The sequence below is a fragment of the Panicum hallii genome, chromosome 5, assembly GCF_002211085.1.
Source record: "Panicum hallii strain FIL2 chromosome 5, PHallii_v3.1, whole genome shotgun sequence".
NCBI classification, from domain to species: domain Eukaryota; kingdom Viridiplantae; phylum Streptophyta; class Magnoliopsida; order Poales; family Poaceae; genus Panicum; species Panicum hallii.
The window spans coordinates 10,340,248-10,359,672 of record NC_038046.1 but is presented as its reverse complement, the minus strand read 5'-3'; the positions used below and the strand labels follow the sequence as shown (position 1 = coordinate 10,359,672).

Sequence of the window (19,425 nt, the reverse complement as noted above, 5' to 3'; positions counted from 1 at the left end):
AGGTTGCAGTTTCAACACTTTTTATACTTCAGTTTGAGTTGTGTCTGCTGATTCAACATGCTTATCAATTTTTCAGATGATATAGCTACCAATTACCCCATTTGGTCATAGAAAAAAAACATGCTTCCTTGATATAAGTCACTTAGTCTATCTCCGTGTGACGCTTTCCTATTCTATCGGAGTAGTCTTATTAATCTTAGTTACCTTTCTTTGTCTTGCAGATTGTGAAGGGAAATGACTGGTTTGTACAAAGGTGCAGTAAGGGCTACTGAGTGCAAATATTATCTTAAAGTTCCTATGCTCTCACAATGTCCCTGTGCTGGTTTATTTCTTCCTTGGTGGAATGTATTTTGAACCAATCCTCCAAGTTATAGTTTGTTCTTTTCTATAGTATTACTTGCAACTACCAAGCAAAACTTACTTTCAGGGCAACATCATGGCCATGCAGGGATTCTGTCAGTAGGCAGAGCCACTCCGGGAAGGCATAAAATCTCTCAGAGGATGGCTTCTCGCTTTGCACTGACACCCTTGGTTCAGGTGGTAAGTTGTCTCTTGATTTGGTGGCCTTTGGTTTGGAGGAGAAGCAGAGTCAGGGAGGAGGTGTTGCAAAGCCTGATACTGAATTGTAACAAGGTTTGGAGTCTCTATGGTAAGAGATATAGTCCATTGCCTCATATTCTGGAGTGTCTTACCTTTCCCTTTAGAAATCTGCAAATAACTATGTTATGCTGGCTTCAGGACCTGTGGTTGTCTAATATATAGAAATTTGTTGTCTAAACATTTCAGAGCTCTACGGTTATTCAAAAATACTTACGTTGATGCATCCATAATCCTCTTAGGGAGAATAGAAAGACATTTTCTAGAATTTTGTAAGCTGAGCTACCTTTCAAAAAATCAGATTTTAGCTACACCGCCTGTTTAACTGTTCTTGTTTTATTCACACTTACTGCAAGTGTTGACCACTGCAAAAAGTACATACTCAAAGTCCTTCAACCTGACCTCTTGCTTGCACTTGTTTTATGCAGCGTTTCGTTGCCCACATTTGTTAACCATGAACATGGCATAATTATGGACTTGATCATGGTGTAACTAACAGTGCATAGAATTGTTGTTTCATTTTGCCTCAATTCCTTTATCACAATAATAGGCTGAGTGTTTACATCACTTCTGAAACTTTTGGCCAATGATTGTTTCCTGAATCTTTCACATCTGTACTGTACAGGAGGAAGGATTAAACTTGGTTAAATTCATCTTTTGGCCTTAAAAATCCAGTTTAGGGGTGATGATTTCTCTCTTTCCTTTTGAAATAGGCTGGTGATGTTTAGATCACATTTTTGTAATGTTGATCCGGTGAGCATGTCATCAAATACCTTCATCCTTAATTTTCATGTTGAGCAATATTTGGCTCCATTTAAACATGATGATGATTTATCTAAAGTTCCTTAGACATTACGTTGGTGCTTCTCAGAATAAAAGCCATTCGGAATTGTGGTGGTGTGTTCCATGAATATGGATGACAGTATCCACACGAACGGCTTCAATGCGGCCACAAACAAAGGAAAAGGATGACAGGACTACTTTTGCTATCGCATATAGCAAAGAAAGGAAGAACAGTGCAAGAATGGAGGATCTCCGAGGAGGCGTGGATGCTCAGTCAAGCCATTCTTTTGAGAGGAAGCGATGCTCTTCATATTGCCGTGGCCCGTGACAACGTCTCTGGCGGCGCTCAGCCATTCCACCAAGCCACCAAGAAAGCTAGTGAGGAGTCCATGCTCCTGCCCGTCGACTTCCTCTTCAACCACACCTGGCCCTGCCCGTCGGCACGGCCGTCAAGCTGCTCGGGGAGGAGTCCATGGTCGGTTGCGTCGGCATGCTCGACGACGCCTACCGTCCTGTCCGGCATGGCAGGGACTCCCTTCTCCGCCCCACCGTGCCCTCGCCGGCGGCCCGCACTGAATGCTCCCTCTTCCTCTTGCGAATGGGTTGGCCGTTGGCGGACGGGGCGCCGGCGGTGGCTGCGAGGCCACCAGCTCGCCGGATTCAATAGTTTACAGATTAGCCCCTAGTTCTGCCAACTATTTACAAATAACCCCCTATTTTGGATCGCGATATTTTGCACATAGGTCCTTATATGTTTACAAATAAGCCCTCGTCTGTCGTCTTGTTGTCGAAGCCGCGCCGGGGCTGCGACGATCGCGATCCGATGCTCGCAGGCCGAGCCTCCAAGCTCGACCCAGTGCGCCAATGGTGGCCGAGTCTTCGTCCTCTGCGGCACGCGCCTCGCGGCCATCCGCCGTGGCGGACCTGGGAAGGCCGCCGCAACCACGCCGTCGCCGAGGCCCTGCACAGAAGCTCCTCTTGACCACCTCGCTTTCCCCTGCAGGCTTGGATGCCGTAAGCGCGGCACGGCCGTATCCTCGTCGGTCCCCCGACGGAACGGGGGCGTGCAGTGCCCTGCGGCGGCGGCCGCCCTGAATCAGGCGCTTCGATCCATCTCGGCTCGCGCCGGATGAGACACGCGCCCACGCCGTTGCCTGAGAGTCCGTGCGCTCCGCATCGCAAAGCGCGCAAGGGTGTTCATCGGATCATCGCAAAGCGCGCAAGGGTTAGATTGGACCGATTGGATGCTGCATGCTGCTAATTGCTAAGCTTGCCGTACTCTTGCGAAGCCTCGTTTGATCGATTTGGTGCCGCAAATCTTTGTTCTTCTTGATTTGCGTGCTGAATATTTGGTTCTGAATCCTGGCGCATTCGATTCCGATCAGTTGAGACTGAACAAGATTTTCTGCTCTATGCTTAAATAACTCAAGACTACTTTGACTTGTTCGTTTTAGTTTATCCTGCACATGTCCTCAAGCGTCCAATGTCTTAAGTTGGTTAAACATCGAAAGTAATCGGTGCTCGAAGTTCACGAGAGAAGGTGTGAATTAGACAATTTTAAAATCTTAATCTGTAACTTAAACTAGTTAGCATAAAATATAAATAATTTAGATGTGCAATTAGGGTTCAACTAGTGTGAAAATCTCATCCCAAAAAGTTTTGCAACCTATAGCCAATCCTAACAAGATACTACACTAAGAATTTAAATGCATACAGTGTTGCAATAAGAAATGGGGAAGCTTAAAGGAAGGAATGAGGGGAAGCAAACTCTCAACATGAAGATTTATCATGTGGTATCGGTACATACAAAGCCATCCCTAATCCACGTTGTTAAAGCACTCGCTAAGAGTATTGCTTCCTGATCACCGAATCTCTTCGGGACTCTTCTTGACTCGCCACCAAGGCTCTCGCCAAGTCTCCGGTCAAGTCGATGTTGTCTCCACTAAGGAGCTTCCCCACGGAGGAAGGGGTCTCTACGTCCCCTGCACAAAGCCGTCGTCGCCGCTTCACACTAAGCTGGAGGGTCGATGACTTGTTGACGAGCCACGAAGACTCCAAAGGGACGGCACACCGAGTTACACTCGTGGTTCACTCAAGAACCAGCACACAAGGCAGCAATGTATTGTTCTCTCGCTCTCTCTAGAGCTAATTCTAGCACTAACACTCTTAAAGTTTATGCTAAATCTAAAAATATGATCAATAAGCTCTTGGGTGGCTTGGAGAACTTCTTCTTCAGAGTGTGGGTAACTTCTTACGAACTCCAGCAACCTCAAATGACTCGGGGTGAGGTTTTATATAGGCTAAAGATCCACTCGCAGCCGTTATACGCTTAACTGGTCACCATCATCGGTTTAACCGGTCACACTGACCCTGACTGCTAGCCGTTGGACTCCACTGTCTTCTTCTGCTGACATCATTGCACCGACGCCTTGTACTGACGTCCGTCGGTTCAACCGGTGCTGAAGATTTTGCTTGGGAACCCTTCTATAATCAAAATATGCGTACTGAGTAACCACAACACGCTTGCGGCAATACCTTCTTTTGCGCAGTCGGTTTATCCGGTGCCTCTGTCATTTCTTCACATGATTGCCATGTCATCTCCTCGTTGCACCGACGCATCCATTCTTATAGCGTCAATTCAACCAATGCTACTGTGATTTCTTACTTGATTGCCATATCAACTCACCGAAGCATCGACTCGATCTCTGCATTTTCACTGCAACTTGAACATTTTAACAGCAATTTGGACTATCTTGTATATGGATTGGCCTCCATCCATAGGATATAGAAATCCTACAAATTTGAGCTCAGAGACTCATTAGTCCTATTGATTACGTCATCATATAATAAAAAAAAAATCACAATCATGGTCTAATGTGATCATGTTTCTTAAAAACATTCAGGAAAAATAATCAAATAGAAAAAGATATGATATAAGAAATTTTGAAATATATATATTTCAGGAGCCGCGCTGTGGTTCTGCCTACAAATATCTACACGATCATCCTTTGGATGGTAGCCAGGTTGACAAGTTGTGAATCCACATGACCCAATAGTGGCCGCAAAATCAGAACAAATTTACACGGAGAAACCAGGGTAGCATGAAAACAATCAGTAAGCTTGCTAACAAAAAATTACAGCAGGGCTGCTGTCTCCAACAATGGCTTTCCCTCTCCTCTGTAGTTTGGATGTTTGCCATTCTTCGGCCATGCCATTGCTCCATGAAATGTTTCACTTCCAACCCGGTAATATTTTTGGCATCTGAACCACATATTTCGCAGCGCCTGCATAGTAATTGAAGGTTTTAAATTCATAGTTATTTGACGCAAGTGCCAGAGATCGCACAGCAAACTAACATGAGATCATAAATAAAAGGTAAGTGCTGCTAGTTGCTAACTACTCCTTCCTCCTTCCGTCTCAAATTATTAGTCGATCTAGGTTTTCTAGATTCATAATTTTTTTATATGCATATATATATATATATATATATTATGTCTAGCTGAATAGCAAAATCAATAAATTTAAAAAAATCAAAACCACGAATAATTTGTTTGAGACGGTGGGAGCAGAAAATAAGCGTTGCTAATCTGTAACATTGTCGGAAACCCCGACGTCAAACGGAAAGCAGCTCACGTGAGGTTGACATAAAAGCAAAAGCTTAAGACAGTCACAGATCACCGACACAAATGCTGAAAAGCGTAAGTCCAGCATCTAGGCACGAATAGTTCTTTGCTTGATCTCTGTCATCGACGCTTTCCCCAAAACGAAGGATGCCAAGTTGCCAACCTTTGGTATTTTGCGTTTGCTTGATATATGCAACTGGACACTAAACATTTCTAGAATACGCATGTCGCTTCCAACATGAATCAGCTTGGAAGGTCAAAGTGGCAGACTGGCAGGCAACTTGATAGCATGTAAAGGCATGTCAATATTACTGCAGTAAGATAGCAGCATTGTGCAATTCATGGTCGAACTTGTTATGTCAAGCTTTGTCCCAGCGGCTAGCCGGCTACATATGAAGTACGGACCTTTTCCTCAGAAAATCGCTATGATCCTAGAACCATTCAGAACAAGCATATGAACGATGACTCAAGTGCATACCTGCAGATCATTACCGTGCGCGACTGCCAGGATAGCACCGGGGAATTGCAACAGCCATCCATCCCGCGCATTACATAATCTAATCGAATCATACTTGTCGGAGCAAGCAGGTAACACGGGTCCGGAAAAGGAGAGCGCGAGAGATACCTACCTATCGCCCTTGATCCTAAACCACGCCTCGGCGCATCGCCGGTGCGCGGCGCCGAGCTCGTCCTTGCAGCAACAGCCGAGCCGGATCACCTCGGACCCTGGCGCCGCCGACCCGCCGCCGTCCTCGGGTCCGAGTTGGCAGATCCGGCACCCCACCCCAGGGGGCTCCGCCGGCGGTGGCGCCCCCTCGACGTCGATGACCACCGCGCCCGTCGGGAGCACGGCCGCAGCGATCGGTGGCGAGGCGCCGGCCGCCACGGGCGCGGCGGGGACGGCGTCCCGCCGCATGCGCGGGGGTCGGGGTCAGGCCAGCCGGCGCGCGTCGGCCGCGGCTGTTTCGGACGGAGGCTACGGCAATGGGGGCGTTGGGGCGGGCGGGTGGAGCGGAGGAGGCGGGCGGTATAAAAGAAGGCGAGGGGATGCGTGGGTGGCGCTCGCTGCTTGGGTCGGCCTCGCTCCTGATGCGGGCGCGGGAAGCGCCGAGCCACCGGCCGCCGCGCCGGCGCACTCGGCTGCACGAGAAAGGAAACGGGCGGGCCGGACGGCGTGCTCGCGCTTGGGACGATGCCGACGCGCGCATAGGTCAACCGCCTAACACGGCGTGCATCTGCCGACCGCCGGCTTGGCACGACGCTTCACAGGATGCTCCTTGTTCGCGACCGATGATAGCTACACGTCGGGGTACGGGCGTACGGCAACAGCCGTCCGGTTAGCACCTGGGCTCTATTTAGCCTTTTTCCTGTGTTCAAGTTCCTCTGCTTAAGAACAATTTCACCTAAATGTTATGAGAATTCGAAGTCTTATGTCCATTATTTGAGTGGCCAGTCTCTTTCAGAAACCATTTGGCTTACTCAAACAAACATTCCTGGCCTGCTGATATAGACTAAACAGTCAAGTTTGTCCCACCTGAACTGTAGCTAACAATACAAAGATACACAAAGCGAAAAAGACCAACCGATTGAGAACGGATAGAAAATGAAGAGATCCTCCAGTCTGAGCTATAATAAAGGCATGTTTGAGATATAGGAATTTCACATGAACAAATTCAATCTCCAATGAAACAGAACATTTTTTGCAAACAGAGCTGAATTCTAACTCTTGCAATCCTGAGAACAAGGCCAACCTGACAAGTGACAACCTCCACAGAGAAGCCAAGATCTGTGCTTGGCTTTTGCTTAATTAAACTCACTGCAATGTGAAAACTGAGGCATCTGCAAATGTCACCATGAATTCATCAGATGGGCGACAGTCTGTACTATACTGCGCTGCAAACTGTAATGTGTATAAAGAATATAGGTGAGAAAAAAAATTCTGATTCTCGCAAATACGAATGCCTGGGCACTGGCATTTCGTGTGCGTTTAAGTTCAACCATCAACATTCTCACAAATATAGTGTAGAGATATCTGAAGCTCCAATGGATCAATATAGTCACGAATTGACCATGGGAGAATTGAGATTGTCCAAGCAATTTCCAGGATTTGGACTCGAAACTCCTTTATCACAAACTCAGTGGTACAACTGAATTAAGATAAAAAATACGCATGTAGCAGGAAATGCGGTTCTGAATTACAGGAATCGAACGCGCGCGCGTCCTGCGGCGCGGATCGGGGCGACCGAGGAGGCCTAGATGGGGGAGAGGAGCTGGGCGAGGCGGGGCTTGGGCTCGGAGTTCATGCCGACGAGGATGACGAAGGGGATGAAGCCGTAGTGGGCCACCACCTTGGCCTTCTTCATCGCCCACGTGGTCCACTCCCGCGACCGCCGCGCCGCGCTCTCCGCCGCCGACTCCGACCCATCCGCCAGGGCCTTCCCCTTCTCCGCCGCCCCAGATGCCATCTCCGCCTCTGAATTGAGAAGACGAGAGGGAGAGAGCCAGAGGAAGGGGTGGGCTAGAGATTGTAGCTCGTGATAGGTGGAGACTAGAGAGAGACGAATGAGTCGCGACACACAGTGTAATTACTTACATTTGTTGAGGCGCTCCTCGCAATTTCTCATACCCACGACTAACTGCTCTATAATCCGTTTAGTCCTCGTAGTAACATGAACATTGCAAGAAAGGACTCATTTAGAACCAGACACACTACAGTGACCTAGTGAAAGTAAAACAAAACACCAACAGTTGAGGGTCTATCTGTAAAACTCCAAACAAAGACGCTCTAGTGGGGATCCCCTGCACGGTCGCACCACCAAATTCGCCGCCGCAGCATAGGGCTATCCACCCGTCGTCGACGAGCAGAGCTAAGGAGGAGGAGAAGATGGGTGGCGGGATGGAGGTGCACAAGAACCGGTGGATCGAGGAGTGGAACGCTGGCCGCGAGAACCTCGAGTTCAACTTCCGCTGGACGCGCCGCAGCCTCGCCGTCGTCGGGCTCTTCGGCCTCGCCGTCCCCATCCTCGTCTACAAGGGCATCGTTCGCGAATTCGTACGCACGCCTCCCGTCCCCTACCGTGAATCCTCTTCATGTTTGCTGTTAGGGTGGCTCTCTTAGATTCAGATCGGGCTGGTGCCAGAGGCAACGCCCATTCCCTGCGGTGGAATTTATTTCCCCATTTGTTCTTTCATCCAAAGTCAATTACGAAAGTGGATCCCTGGTGCAGTGAAAATGGTTCGCACATCAGTTTGAGAGTTGAGTCCATCCAAATATTGTTATTTGTTTGTTGCTTAGAAAGTGAAAACATTAAACATGGTAGGGTTACACTGTCTGGTTCTTAGAAGTTAGAACCATAACATTTTTCTCGAATGAAATTGTGAATTCCTGCATTTAGAAAATATTGAGTCATTGCTTCTGATATGTTTGACAGTTCACTACTTCACTGGCTTAATGATAGAAAGGTGTCTTAGTCAAGCCCTGGACCTTCTTGATGATAGAAAGGTTTCTTTCAGTTTTTATATGTATTTCAAATGTAAACTTTTAGAGAAAATCTGTTGTTCTTAAGTCTGAAAGAGAAGTGGATGTCTACTGGTCACCTGGATACAGAGAATAGGAAAGTCTTTCTTCTTGGTTTCATGTTTCAGCATCAGTATTGTAAATTGTCTTATTAGATAGCTCAGCTAGTATAACCGTATAAGATTGATTTCCTTTCCTACTTTAACCCTCAGATAATTTTTCTAAGCATGCTGTTCTGTCCTTGGCTCCTTGCTGTGCTTCAGCCCATCTTGTTTGTTATTGGAACGTGAAACAGTTTCTATTTCAGCCAGGATTTGGAATTATTTCTTCGAAAATGCATCTCAGTGTCATCATTTCATTATCTTCAAGAAAACAACCATGTGCAGCACTATCCATGGAATGGGCGAGAGCATTGTAACCGGGAGTGTTTGGCCCAAACATTACCCAAATGCTTTCCAAATCCCTTAGCTTGTGAATTCTTAGTATATGGTTCTTGCTGAACCTTGTATTTTCTATGCTTGTAAAAATGATCAGTGCACTAATTTTGTTCAACTGTCAACATTTTACTGTTTCTCTTGATACTAGTTCGGTTAGGATGGGTATAAGGTAATGTCATACAAAATTTTCACCAATAGCTCACCACAAGTTGAGTTAACAGGGGCGGTGATGGGATATAGCCCCCCCCCCCCTTTGGTACCGCTCGGAAGAAGGCTTACGGCTTAATCTGTTTATGGAATTAACTAATTTACTTTATTCTTATTCCATTGCACACCATTATAACTTACTTCATGTTTAGGTTCAAAATAAAGCTGCACTAAAATCGTCGTGAATTAGAAGCTGAAAATAACCTACAGCAGAGTTGGGGACAACAGTGCATTCATGTTCACTTCTGGTCTTGCTTAGGAATAGGCTCATTAAGTTTTATTTGTTTTGAACTTGGATATCATGTTACCAGTGAGCTCTTGTGTTTAACATTTTTTACACCGTTACAACACTAATATGACATATCTGCAACATAGTCATGACATGGTTATGCTAGTAAACAAAGACTACCACAGAAGTATATTTTCAAGTAAATTTCACCTGTTTTGATAACATATTGACATCATTTATGATTACAAATGAAATGAAATGAAGATCTACTTTCTTTTTTACATTTGAAAGTTTCTATATTGCAGCACATGCAAGATGAGGATGCAGGAAGACCGTTGAGGAAGTTCTTGTAACATGAAGAATTATGCTCACTTTGTTTCAAGAAATAAGTGTTTTTGCCAGATCTTGGCACTTTCAACTTGCTTGAGAAACATAATTATACTCAATTCTCTGTAAGCACTTTAAGTTGTTGTGTGTTGCTCCAAGTGTTTCTTTGAGGAACCTATGTACCTTCTTGGCATACTTTATTTTTCCCCCCAAGAGGACAGTATGTAATTGTGTTGTGCTGGTGGGTTCTGTTTTTTCAGTAAGCTGGTGCACCCGTGCTTTGGTAAAAAATCAAATAGCCTTACTGACCCTAGCCTGTGGAGACTGTTTTTTTTTTCCTTCCAAGTTGATACTCGAAGCATAAATGACTAAACTTCATGCAAAACTTCCATAAAATGGTATTTTTCTATGCTTTGATATAACTTCCATATGTCGTTTTTGGATTAGGAGACCTCTTACAATATACAATTGCTGTAAACTCAATGTTGAGAGATCTTTGTCATGGCAAAATATTATACAACTGTCGTACACTAATCATGTGTATAATCTTAATAATAATTGTTGTTCATTGTTTTAAAAAAATAGTTTAACATCCGATACAAATATTCTAGGAACCTTTATCTATAATATGTTGTGACAAACCTAGGAATTTTTATCTGCCATAATGGGTAATATGTAATACTCTCTTATATGTCATTTGCAATATTTATTGGATACATAAATTTTGCAGTACATCTAGATATAGATTATGTATAGATACATTATAAAATATGGAAAAATCAAAATAACATATAATTTGGTATATAACGGGCAGTGTTCCTGCCAGTTCGTTTAAAAAATATAATTTGGAATGGATGGGGTTATTGCAAATCTAAGTGTAAAAAATATTTTAGGGTGTAAGTGTATTTTAGCTGCGCATATAAGTTTTTCAACGGAAAAATTACGTAGTTAATAATATATTCCCTACGTTTTAAATATTTTAAAATTTTTAAATATATAATTTTTACTATATAGTTACATATACAATATATCTAGATATAAATCAAAACAAACTATAACGTAGAACGTAGGGAGTTCAAAAGAAAATACAGTCACCCACCAAAAACATGTGTCGTCAAAATATCCGATCGGACGGCTCACGTCCAACCATCTCCGTCCCTGTCCCACCCAATCCGCTTCCCAAGCTATTCACTCCACTCTCCTCCCCAAACCCCGCCGCACACTTCTCCCCGCCTCCAAAAACCCCGACCGCCGCCGGCGGCCATGCTCCTCCACCATCGCCTCCTCCCTCGCCTACTACTACTTCCTTCCACCCACACCTCCACCTCTACCCTCCTGCGTCCCTCTCGTTTGCCGCGCCGCCTCTTCCTCTCGCCCCGCTTCTCCGCGCTCTCCCACCTAGCGGCCCCCGAGACCGTCGACCAATCAGACAACGAGGGTGCCACCCACGAGGATGTGCAGGTCAAGCTCCCGCTCGATCGCCTCTTCGTGCCGCCCGGGGCGACAGTGGATGCCGGAAACCAGGAGGCCGTGAGCGCACGGGTCCTCAAGGGATCCAACATCGTGCTAGGCCCGTACGCGCGCGGCGACGCGCAGGTGGTCAACGCGGATTTCGTGAAGAGCAGCGTGCGTCCCGATGACTGCCCCCGGGACGGGCTTCCGGAGTTCGCGCTCGTTGGCCGGTCCAACGTTGGCAAATCGTCGCTGCTCAACTCGCTCGTCCGCCGCAAGCGCCTCGCGCTCACCTCCAAGAAGCCTGGTAGGTTTTGCTTTGCCAGTATTATTGCCTCGTTCGGTTCTGCCTGTAGCATTATCGTGCTTAGGGTTTAGTAATTAGTGGTTAACATAGAGACTACTTGGTTAGAAGGTGAATCTGAAGCGGATAATGCATTGGTCTCGTGCATTGTAGCTACTGCAGAGTTCGTAAAAGGTCTGGAGAATCTGCGAATTGGCGCAGTTGTGTGTTCAAACGAAGTGCTTTTGTGTGGAATTGAGATAACCCTTCGTACCTGCGATTCAGTTATTGCAGGATTTTTGTGGTTATATGTAAACAGCAATTTTTTTAAAAAAAATTCTGTTAGCAACTGATTTTCATTAGCCAGTAGAACTGGTTGTGGGCTATGTTTGTCCTGTTGAACTCCCTTTGGTTTACTATGGTCATATGTGTTGTAATGTCTTTGTCTAAATATGATTTGCTTTGTTTTCAATCTAAAATGTTGATCTTTTGGAAATTAGAAGGTCTGGTCAACCAGGTACTCTGTTGTCCACATGTTTAACTCTTATTAGTAGCTCTTATCACATTTAAGCTAGAACTTGAGGCTCCTTTTTCAGTTTTTCCCCAAGTTCTTAGTTCTAAGAGCTGTCTTCCCCTGTGAGAGTATAAAACAGTCTCATTAGGGATAATAATTATCTCTAAAATCCGTGATATTGTGCTGTGGCACCACTTTTATCTCTAGAAGACATCTCTGAAAATTCACAACCTAGTCTTCTTCTGGTTGTCATTTGTGCACCTTTAGTTTCATGCTTCGAGGACATACTGCAGCTGTACAGCAGGATGCTAACAGCAGTATTTGTACAAAGAAGTTTGATTAATTTTATTGGTTTTATTATTGCAGGGAAGACCCAATGTATCAATCATTTCAAAGTAAATGACAGCTGGTATCTTGTTGACTTGCCTGGTTATGGGTAAACTACTGGCTAGCACATTTTCAGTTTTACTAGTAGATTTTCAAATTTTTTCCATAATCATGTAGACGAATGTATTTAAATTTCCTTACGATTGAAAATATTATTCACATAGGAATGGATTAGGTAGCATATGGTGTTACATGTTTAATTCACAAGTACTATTCCATGCCTTGCTACTGCAAATATTATTGGAATGGATCTAGCAACAAAGGCCAATGCGTAGTCCATCCAAGAATCTAGTAAGATAGAGTTTCTTAGAGCCTGTTTGGTAGAGCTCCAACTGATTCTGATTCTCTATGGGAGCTGATTCTCTAAGAGAAATGATTCTGTGGCTGAAGGTGATTCTCTAGCATAACCTCTTAAAATCAGAATGGAGACTCACTACACAGAATCAGGAGAAGCTACTTTTTTCAGCTTCCAGCCTCTTAGTTCACTTCAAAGAATCACTCCACAGGATCAACAGAGAATCACTTCTCTTTGAAAATTTGTTTGGCAAAGCTCCTGCTGGATTTAGCAGAGAATCAGCTTTGGGAGCTCTGAACGCACCCTTGGATAAGCTTATGAGGTATCCAGGGTGGAACCAGGAATGGAAGTAGGGTACTTTGTTCCTGTGTTTTAGCATGATAGGTGCTTATGTGCTTAAATTGGCGGCCTAGCTCTTTTTGGCATAATACACATGAGGGTTTGCTTGAGGCACACAGGCCAGTAGGGTGCTGTAGCGCAGCAGCACCTGGCTTGGTTTTGCCCCTGGAAGCATTGTTAGTATATGCATGAAGGTGATAACTACATCATCTAATTGCTGTTTGCAAGTTTAGAAGTTTGTTTCACAGACTCACTGTATTAACTCAAAATGCGCATGCCTAATAATTTTACTTTACTTTGATCTATATGTGAAAAATACTACTTAACTGCGTGATACTAGATTTTCTTTGTGCAAGTTAATCAAAATAGCGGTCCTTTGTTATATATATCAGCGAGATATGAATTTACAACTATAGCAATAAATATGCACCTCATGAGTTTGAGCATATAATTTAGGTGAAATATTCTCCATCTTCTCGCATTAACAAGAGCTTGTATTGAACAGATATGCTTCTGCACCACAGGAAGCTCGTACCAATTGGGATGAATTTACTAGAAATTACTTTCTCAGCAGGGAGAATTTGGTATCTGTTTTTCTCCTTATAGATGCAAGTATACCTGCCAAGAAGATTGATCTTGACTATGCTAGTTGGCTTGGTCAAAACAAGGTATGCATACTTCTCAAACGACTGAACCCCCATTTATGAAGTAATTATACCATCATTCTTTCATCCATATGCATTGGAAGTGCTCTTTGATATTGTTAGAAGATAGTCTAGTTGATCTCAGCAATGGAAAATAAGGCTGCTGAAAGTCTAAAGACTAGGTGAAATACACCAGTTTGTCAAGTTGAAATTCTGGTGCTTGCATGACTCTAGCAATAAGCTGAACCAGATTCATTGGCAATCTTTATAGCTTTACACATGCAGTGTGTATGGATGCTATCTGTTCTTCTTGCTAGTCAAAGTTAACTTTGATTTGGTGATTTGTTTTTTTTGAAGTAAATTTGGTGATTTGTTTACCCATCACAATTGAAGATGTGTACCTGTCCATTTGAATCTTCTTTGTGTTCTGATAGAACAAACTACAACACTGTATTCTTTATGCAGCAACAATCAATGTTTTTCTTGAGGTTTCGGTCAGAAGGCATGTTTCTGTTCTGGCAGGCAAACAAAACTTTGTTGCTAACTTATTAGGTCACACAATTACTTAGCCTAGCAGGTCCTAAAGATTTTTGTTATTATGAAATTATTCAGTAATTTAGGGCATAACTCTAACGGACTCTATTTGTTTCCGCATTTTGCCACTGGGCTTATGATGTAACCTGCTGTTTGTACTTTTTTTTTTCGTGCTACCCGTTGCAAGACCCGACCAAGTTTGCAGAGTGCAGCTTAACTCCGGATCCCCTACCTCATTTTTGAAATCTGTAATGCTATACAAAGTAAAAAAGGCTTTGGCAACAAGTCGGGCATATATGTTAGTACACTGTACTATAAAGGTCTGAAAAGGTATTAGATTCATGCCTTTTTTTTTCCTTTTCCTGTCCTGGACATAGATCTAGTTCCATTCTTTGTGTAATATTGCACCACTGCAGTGCTGCCAGTGCCCACGCTGAGCCACCAATCAGGCCTGAACTCTTAAACTCTGGACCGCATGCCCTAACCACCCAGTCAATATCAATCAACAGTCCCCCCTCTTTAAGCTCTTCTGTCCTTGTTGCTTTCCATCCACTGATCCACGAACCATTATTTCGCCTACTCTCATTTCTGTTCTCCTGCGATTTAGTGCAAAATTATCCTTGGACAATGACCTATGTTGGCATGAGCATTGGTCCCAGGGACACTAACATATAGCTTTTCGGACATACAGTAATGGAATGGACTTGTGCACAGGTAATAACAGGCAAGATTCAAGATTGCAGTATTGTTCCGCTTATTCATTTCCTTCGATGTATTCCCAAACTAGCAATGCGCTTGCCATCACTTCTCCATCAAACAAGCATTACTGTTTTTCCATGTGAGGGATTTAGTTGAGCAATAAATCTGGCACTGTTCAGTTTTAATGTTCTTATACCCAATCTGTTCAGGTCCCCATGACACTGGTGTTCACAAAATGTGACAAACGCAAGAAGAAGAAAAACGGCGGGAGGAGACCAGAAGAAAACGTGGAAACCTTCCAGAGTCTGATCCGTGAATACTTTGAGGCAGCACCTCCCTGGATCATGACGAGCAGCGTGACCAACCAGGGCCGCGACGAGATACTGCTGCACATGTCTCAGCTTAGGAATTATTGGCTCAAGCATTGAGTGCAATGGCAACAAAGACGAACCGAAGCAACCGAAACGGCATACAAAGCCCCTGTGGTTCATTGATGCATCGGCATTCTGCAGTCGGCACCTCTGCAATCAGGCCTTGGCACCAACTAATCCGCCTTTTGAGCTGTTGATAGTCCAATACGGCCCCTATGCATGATTACCCAATCAACACTCTGGGAATGCAGACAAGGCGCTAAAACCGGCTGATCCTGGGTTTTCTATTGTGTACACGTACAATCCCAAACGTTTCCCCTTTGTTCTCTCCTGATTATAGGCTTGTGTATGATGCAGATTAATAAACCCTGGTGTCAGCTAATCATCAGCGGGAATCTCACTTTTTTGTTTGTTACTTGTGTGCTCCCTTGGACCCTGCAGCTTACAAATGGCAGGAGACGCAGGGGCTTGACCTGTTAAGCGATGTGGCTTCGCGATGTACAGAATGTATTGTTAGCGCCACATTATTGGGATCCCTTATTCTATCCTACGTACAGTGACTTGTTTATCTGTAACAGAAATGAGCCGGGAGCCGGTGGCCCGGTACAGGTCTGCCTGGAGGCAGAATGCTCTGGCCATGTAATCACAGGCCAGCTTCGCTGTAATTTTGTTTATCCGGTGATATCATAGGCTTCAGTAGCCCATCTGTCCTATGTTTTACTACTATATAGTTGTTAGTTCTGACACCCGTGTCTTCCTCTAAAGAAAACACCTGTTTGTCCTCATTCGGGCCGGGTCTTAAAAAGCCGTGCGCCGTCTACGCGATAGGTGCTTGTATAATCCAAGATAAACAGCTCAGCTGCCTAACCACAGCTGGAGCACGCATCAGCCGCTAACAATGCAATCAGCGCGTACTGACGCCATGGAGGAACTGAACAAGCATGCAAACAAGGCTTTGTTTACGCTCGGCAAGGATCGGATCTGTTCAACGCTTCAGTATAGTGGTAGAAAGTAGACGGTTTTGTGCTGGGGCCGTGGTGTAGAGTTGCGGTGGCGCGGTCAATGCCCGGTACTCGCCGGCTCCAATGCGTGCGGTCATGCACAGTAACTGGGGGAAGTTGCAGCCTTGCAGCAGAAAGGAGCAGTTGATCGCACGGAAAGCATGCAAGACCAACCAACTGATCGTTCTACCCCTGCGCCTTTACTTTCCCCGAACTGTGGTGTGCTGCTGCCTGCGACCCAACAACGCCCGCCTTGCAACCGTGTTTGGTTTTGTCCCCAGCCCGCGATCACAAAGCTGCGTCTCTTTTCACAAAAGGAGCCGTTACTTTCTACTGGCTCCCGGCGGGAACACCCAGCGTTCCACGTGCACGCAGCGCGGCGCTCACGAGCCAGTGAGGCGCACACCGTGCGACGCCGCGCAACTAAGCAACAAGGCGACACCGGCACGGCACGAACCAATCTTGTACGCATCCCTTGTTCGCGAGCTAGATCCAGGGAAAAGAAGCGAACGCATCTGGGATACAGCGAATACGGCGTCCGGCCGCGCACGACGTCGCCGCCGCCGTACGGCCGACCCGGAACGGGGCCGTCTCCCCCTCCCACTACTGCGTTACGTGCCGACGCCTGTCGCCATCGGCCACTGCGTGGTGGAGCAAAGAGGGAGAGGGAGAGGGAGAGGGAGAGCGAGCGAGCCAGCGTCCACGACCTGAGCCCACTCCCCCACCCCCACCGCACGGCCACACCACAAGTCCACAACCCTGGGGCGCGGCCGGACCTGGCAGTTTTTTTGTTCCTAGCTCGCGGCGCGGGGGGTTAAAGCCGCGCGCGAGGCCGCGTTAGCCCCGCACGAAGGCGATAGACCAACTGCAACTCCCGCGCCCGCCCTCTCTCCGCACAGGCTCAGGCGAACGCGATAGACAAAGGCGAGAGCGAACGCGCGTGAGCTGCCGAGCGGGAGCACATGCACCTTCGTGAGGCGATGGAGGGCGCCAGCGCGGACGCCGGCACCGGGCGCAAGAAGCTGAAGCACCGCCTCGCGGCGATCCTCTCGGTGTTCTCCCGCCGCGCGGGGGGCGGCGGCAGGAAGCGCCGCGAGAACGAGAACGAGCACGAAGCGAAGCCGCCGCCGGTGGCATTCCCGTCCTACTCTCGCATCGGCGGCGGCAAGAAGCCCGGGGGTGGGATCGTCGACCGCCGGCTGTCCCTCTCCGTGCCGCGCCCCGCGCCGCTGGTCCACATCACCATCGACTGCGCGGGGCGGCGCTCCGTCGACGCGGCCGACCCGTCCCTCCTCCCGCTCCCGCCACTCGACGCCGCGGACAGGAAGCCGGAGCGGCGGGCCGCGCCGCCACACAGCGAGGCCGGCGAGTGGGAGGGCCGCAAGTGCCCGCCGTCCTCGCCGTTCGTGGCGCACCTGCCGCCCGTGGCGCGGTGGAAGGAGCGGGCTGGCAGCTCGTCGCGCCGGCTGTCGACGCACTCGTCGCGCCGGCTCGTCAGCAGCTCGTCCTCCGACGACGAGTACGACGAGGACTCGAGGAACCTCTTCTCGTCGCGGAGCTTCTCCTCCGACTCGTCCGACTTCTACAACTGCCCGCGCAAGAACACCCGGGCGCGCGCCTCCGTGTCGGGCCCGTGCCGCGCGCCCCAGGCCCCCGCGCGGCGCGGCGCGTCCCAGAGCTGCCGGTACAGCTTCGAGCTGCCGCGGGGCTCGGCGGCGTCCGCCGCCGCGGACGGCGGGTTCGCGGTGGTGAAGCGGTCGGCGGACCCGTACGAGGACTTCCGCAAGTCGATGCAGGAGATGATCGCCGAGTGGCCGGCGGGCGGCGGCGGCGGGGAGGGGGAGCACAGCGCGGAGCGCCTGCTGGAGACGTACCTCGTGCTCAACTCGCCGCGCCACTACCCTGCGATCCTCGCGGCGTTCGCCGACGTGCGGGAGGCGCTCTTCCCGTGAGCTCGTGCCGTGTCCCCAGCAGCGATCGGGCCGGCGCCGGTGCGATGTCGATAGGAATTAACCTTGTCAAACCGAAGTAATGGCACTAGAATTGTGCGTCCGCTCTGTTCTACGCGTACGTGCATCTGGCTCTGTCGTCCTTCGCCTGCTAACCACTGCTCGATTCGACTCTGTTCTGCAGTCTCTGTACCTGATGGTAATCTTTCCTAGTTTCATTGATGTTCTTGTGAGCTTTGGGCTTGTTAGCATGTACATACTTCTCCATTTTGTGCATAATGGACTGCGGCCAAAGAAAAAGATGAACTTTGCAGCTTGGTGCATTCTGTGAATGCTCATCACGTTCTGAGAAGCATGGATTTGCTCTGATTAGATATGGTTTTGGACTAGCGATGCTTTATGGTCTGTACCATCTCATCGTAGGGCGGCTCTGACAAAAAGGACTGTCTCCTGACAAACACGGTCCACAAATCCTTCCCGTCATTTGACTCGGTTTTTTATTCCGTCGCCGCCCCCGGCTTTCTCCAACTCCCGAATAAACAAAGCTCTCCGCCACGAAATGATTGAAAGAGGATTCACAATCCCAAGTCCATGTGGTATCATTGGCAACGAAGCGTACTAAATTCATTTCTGGCAACTTAGAACATACTCTGCGCTTCGTCTGACCCTGCTTCAACGCAGGATTAGAAAAAAAAAACTTTTTTCTCGACAAGAAGGAATAGAAAAAACTTGAAGGCGTAGCCGGCAGACAAACAACCAAACCAAGAAGGCAAGAAGTGTCAAACTGGCAGCCTCGTCATCTCGAGACAGATACCCCAGGCGTACGCCGCAGGCGTTACCGGAAATATGATAGTCTGTGTGTGGAGAGGTCTTCCCCCCGCCATGCCCATGCGTGCTCGCTCTGGGAACGTTGCTAGTGGTCCGCTTCGTTTCGGCAAAGACCCTGCTCGGAGTCGGAGCAGCCATGTGCGTCTCGGTTGGCGCGGTTGGTGGCCACCATTCCCGTCTGCGCGCGATGGTTGGCGAACCGCAACGCACCAACAACCAAGCGGCCGTCCGCGCGCGGCCGCCGGCGTGAGACCGCTTCGACGCGGTTGGGGTTTTTGCCCGTCGCCATCGCCTGCGGCCTGCAGCGCCGGCGCTCCCGATTGATTCGGTCGGGCAGCCACGCCGCGCGCCGTGGCCCGTGGGGGCTTCCTCGCCCGCTCGCGCGCGGACGTACGCCGTCACTCAGCTC

General features: G+C 47.7%; 5 protein-coding genes across 6 annotated transcripts; 3 read left to right on the top strand and 2 right to left on the bottom strand.

Moving 5' to 3' along the window:
• Positions 1–4,357: 4,357 nt before the first annotated feature.
• On the bottom strand, positions 4,358–5,919 carry LOC112895509. Its single transcript, XM_025963460.1, has 2 exons — positions 5,633–5,919; positions 4,358–4,664 (listed from the first exon to the last, which is right to left on the bottom strand). Exons 1-2 carry the CDS (start codon positions 5,917–5,919, stop codon positions 4,448–4,450), a joined length of 504 nt encoding a protein of 167 aa, XP_025819245.1. The 3' UTR covers positions 4,358–4,447.
• Positions 5,920–6,926: 1,007 nt separating this feature from the next.
• Positions 6,927–7,585, bottom strand: LOC112894633 (mitochondrial import receptor subunit TOM7-1-like). Its single transcript, XM_025962399.1, has one exon. It carries the CDS (start codon positions 7,466–7,468, stop codon positions 7,256–7,258), a length of 213 nt encoding a protein of 70 aa, XP_025818184.1. The 5' UTR covers positions 7,469–7,585; the 3' UTR covers positions 6,927–7,255.
• A 175-nt stretch (positions 7,586–7,760) lies between these two features.
• LOC112891661 lies at positions 7,761–9,983 on the top strand. The gene is made up of 2 exons (XM_025958573.1): positions 7,761–8,055; positions 9,699–9,983. Exons 1-2 carry the CDS (start codon positions 7,888–7,890, stop codon positions 9,744–9,746), a joined length of 216 nt encoding a protein of 71 aa, XP_025814358.1. The 5' UTR covers positions 7,761–7,887; the 3' UTR covers positions 9,747–9,983.
• Positions 9,984–10,895: 912 nt separating this feature from the next.
• LOC112894846 (GTP-binding protein At2g22870) lies at positions 10,896–15,806 on the top strand. 2 transcript variants are annotated; one of them, XM_025962675.1, is made up of 4 exons: positions 10,896–11,479; positions 12,336–12,405; positions 13,496–13,658; positions 14,100–15,061. In XM_025962675.1, the coding sequence occupies exons 1-4, from the start codon at positions 10,984–10,986 to the stop codon at positions 14,184–14,186; spliced, it is 816 nt and encodes a 271-aa protein (XP_025818460.1). In that variant the 5' UTR covers positions 10,896–10,983; the 3' UTR covers positions 14,187–15,061. The 2 variants fall into 2 exon arrangements, with proteins under 2 accessions (XP_025818460.1, XP_025818459.1); XM_025962674.1 differs by lacking the exon at positions 14,100–15,061 and adding an exon at positions 15,077–15,806 and having other exon boundaries at positions 10,905–11,479.
• Positions 15,807–17,104: 1,298 nt separating this feature from the next.
• LOC112895355 (transcription repressor OFP8-like) lies at positions 17,105–18,410 on the top strand. Its single transcript, XM_025963308.1, has one exon. The coding sequence runs from the start codon at positions 17,202–17,204 to the stop codon at positions 18,189–18,191; it is 990 nt and encodes a 329-aa protein (XP_025819093.1). The 5' UTR covers positions 17,105–17,201; the 3' UTR covers positions 18,192–18,410.
• Positions 18,411–19,425: the final 1,015 nt, after the last annotated feature.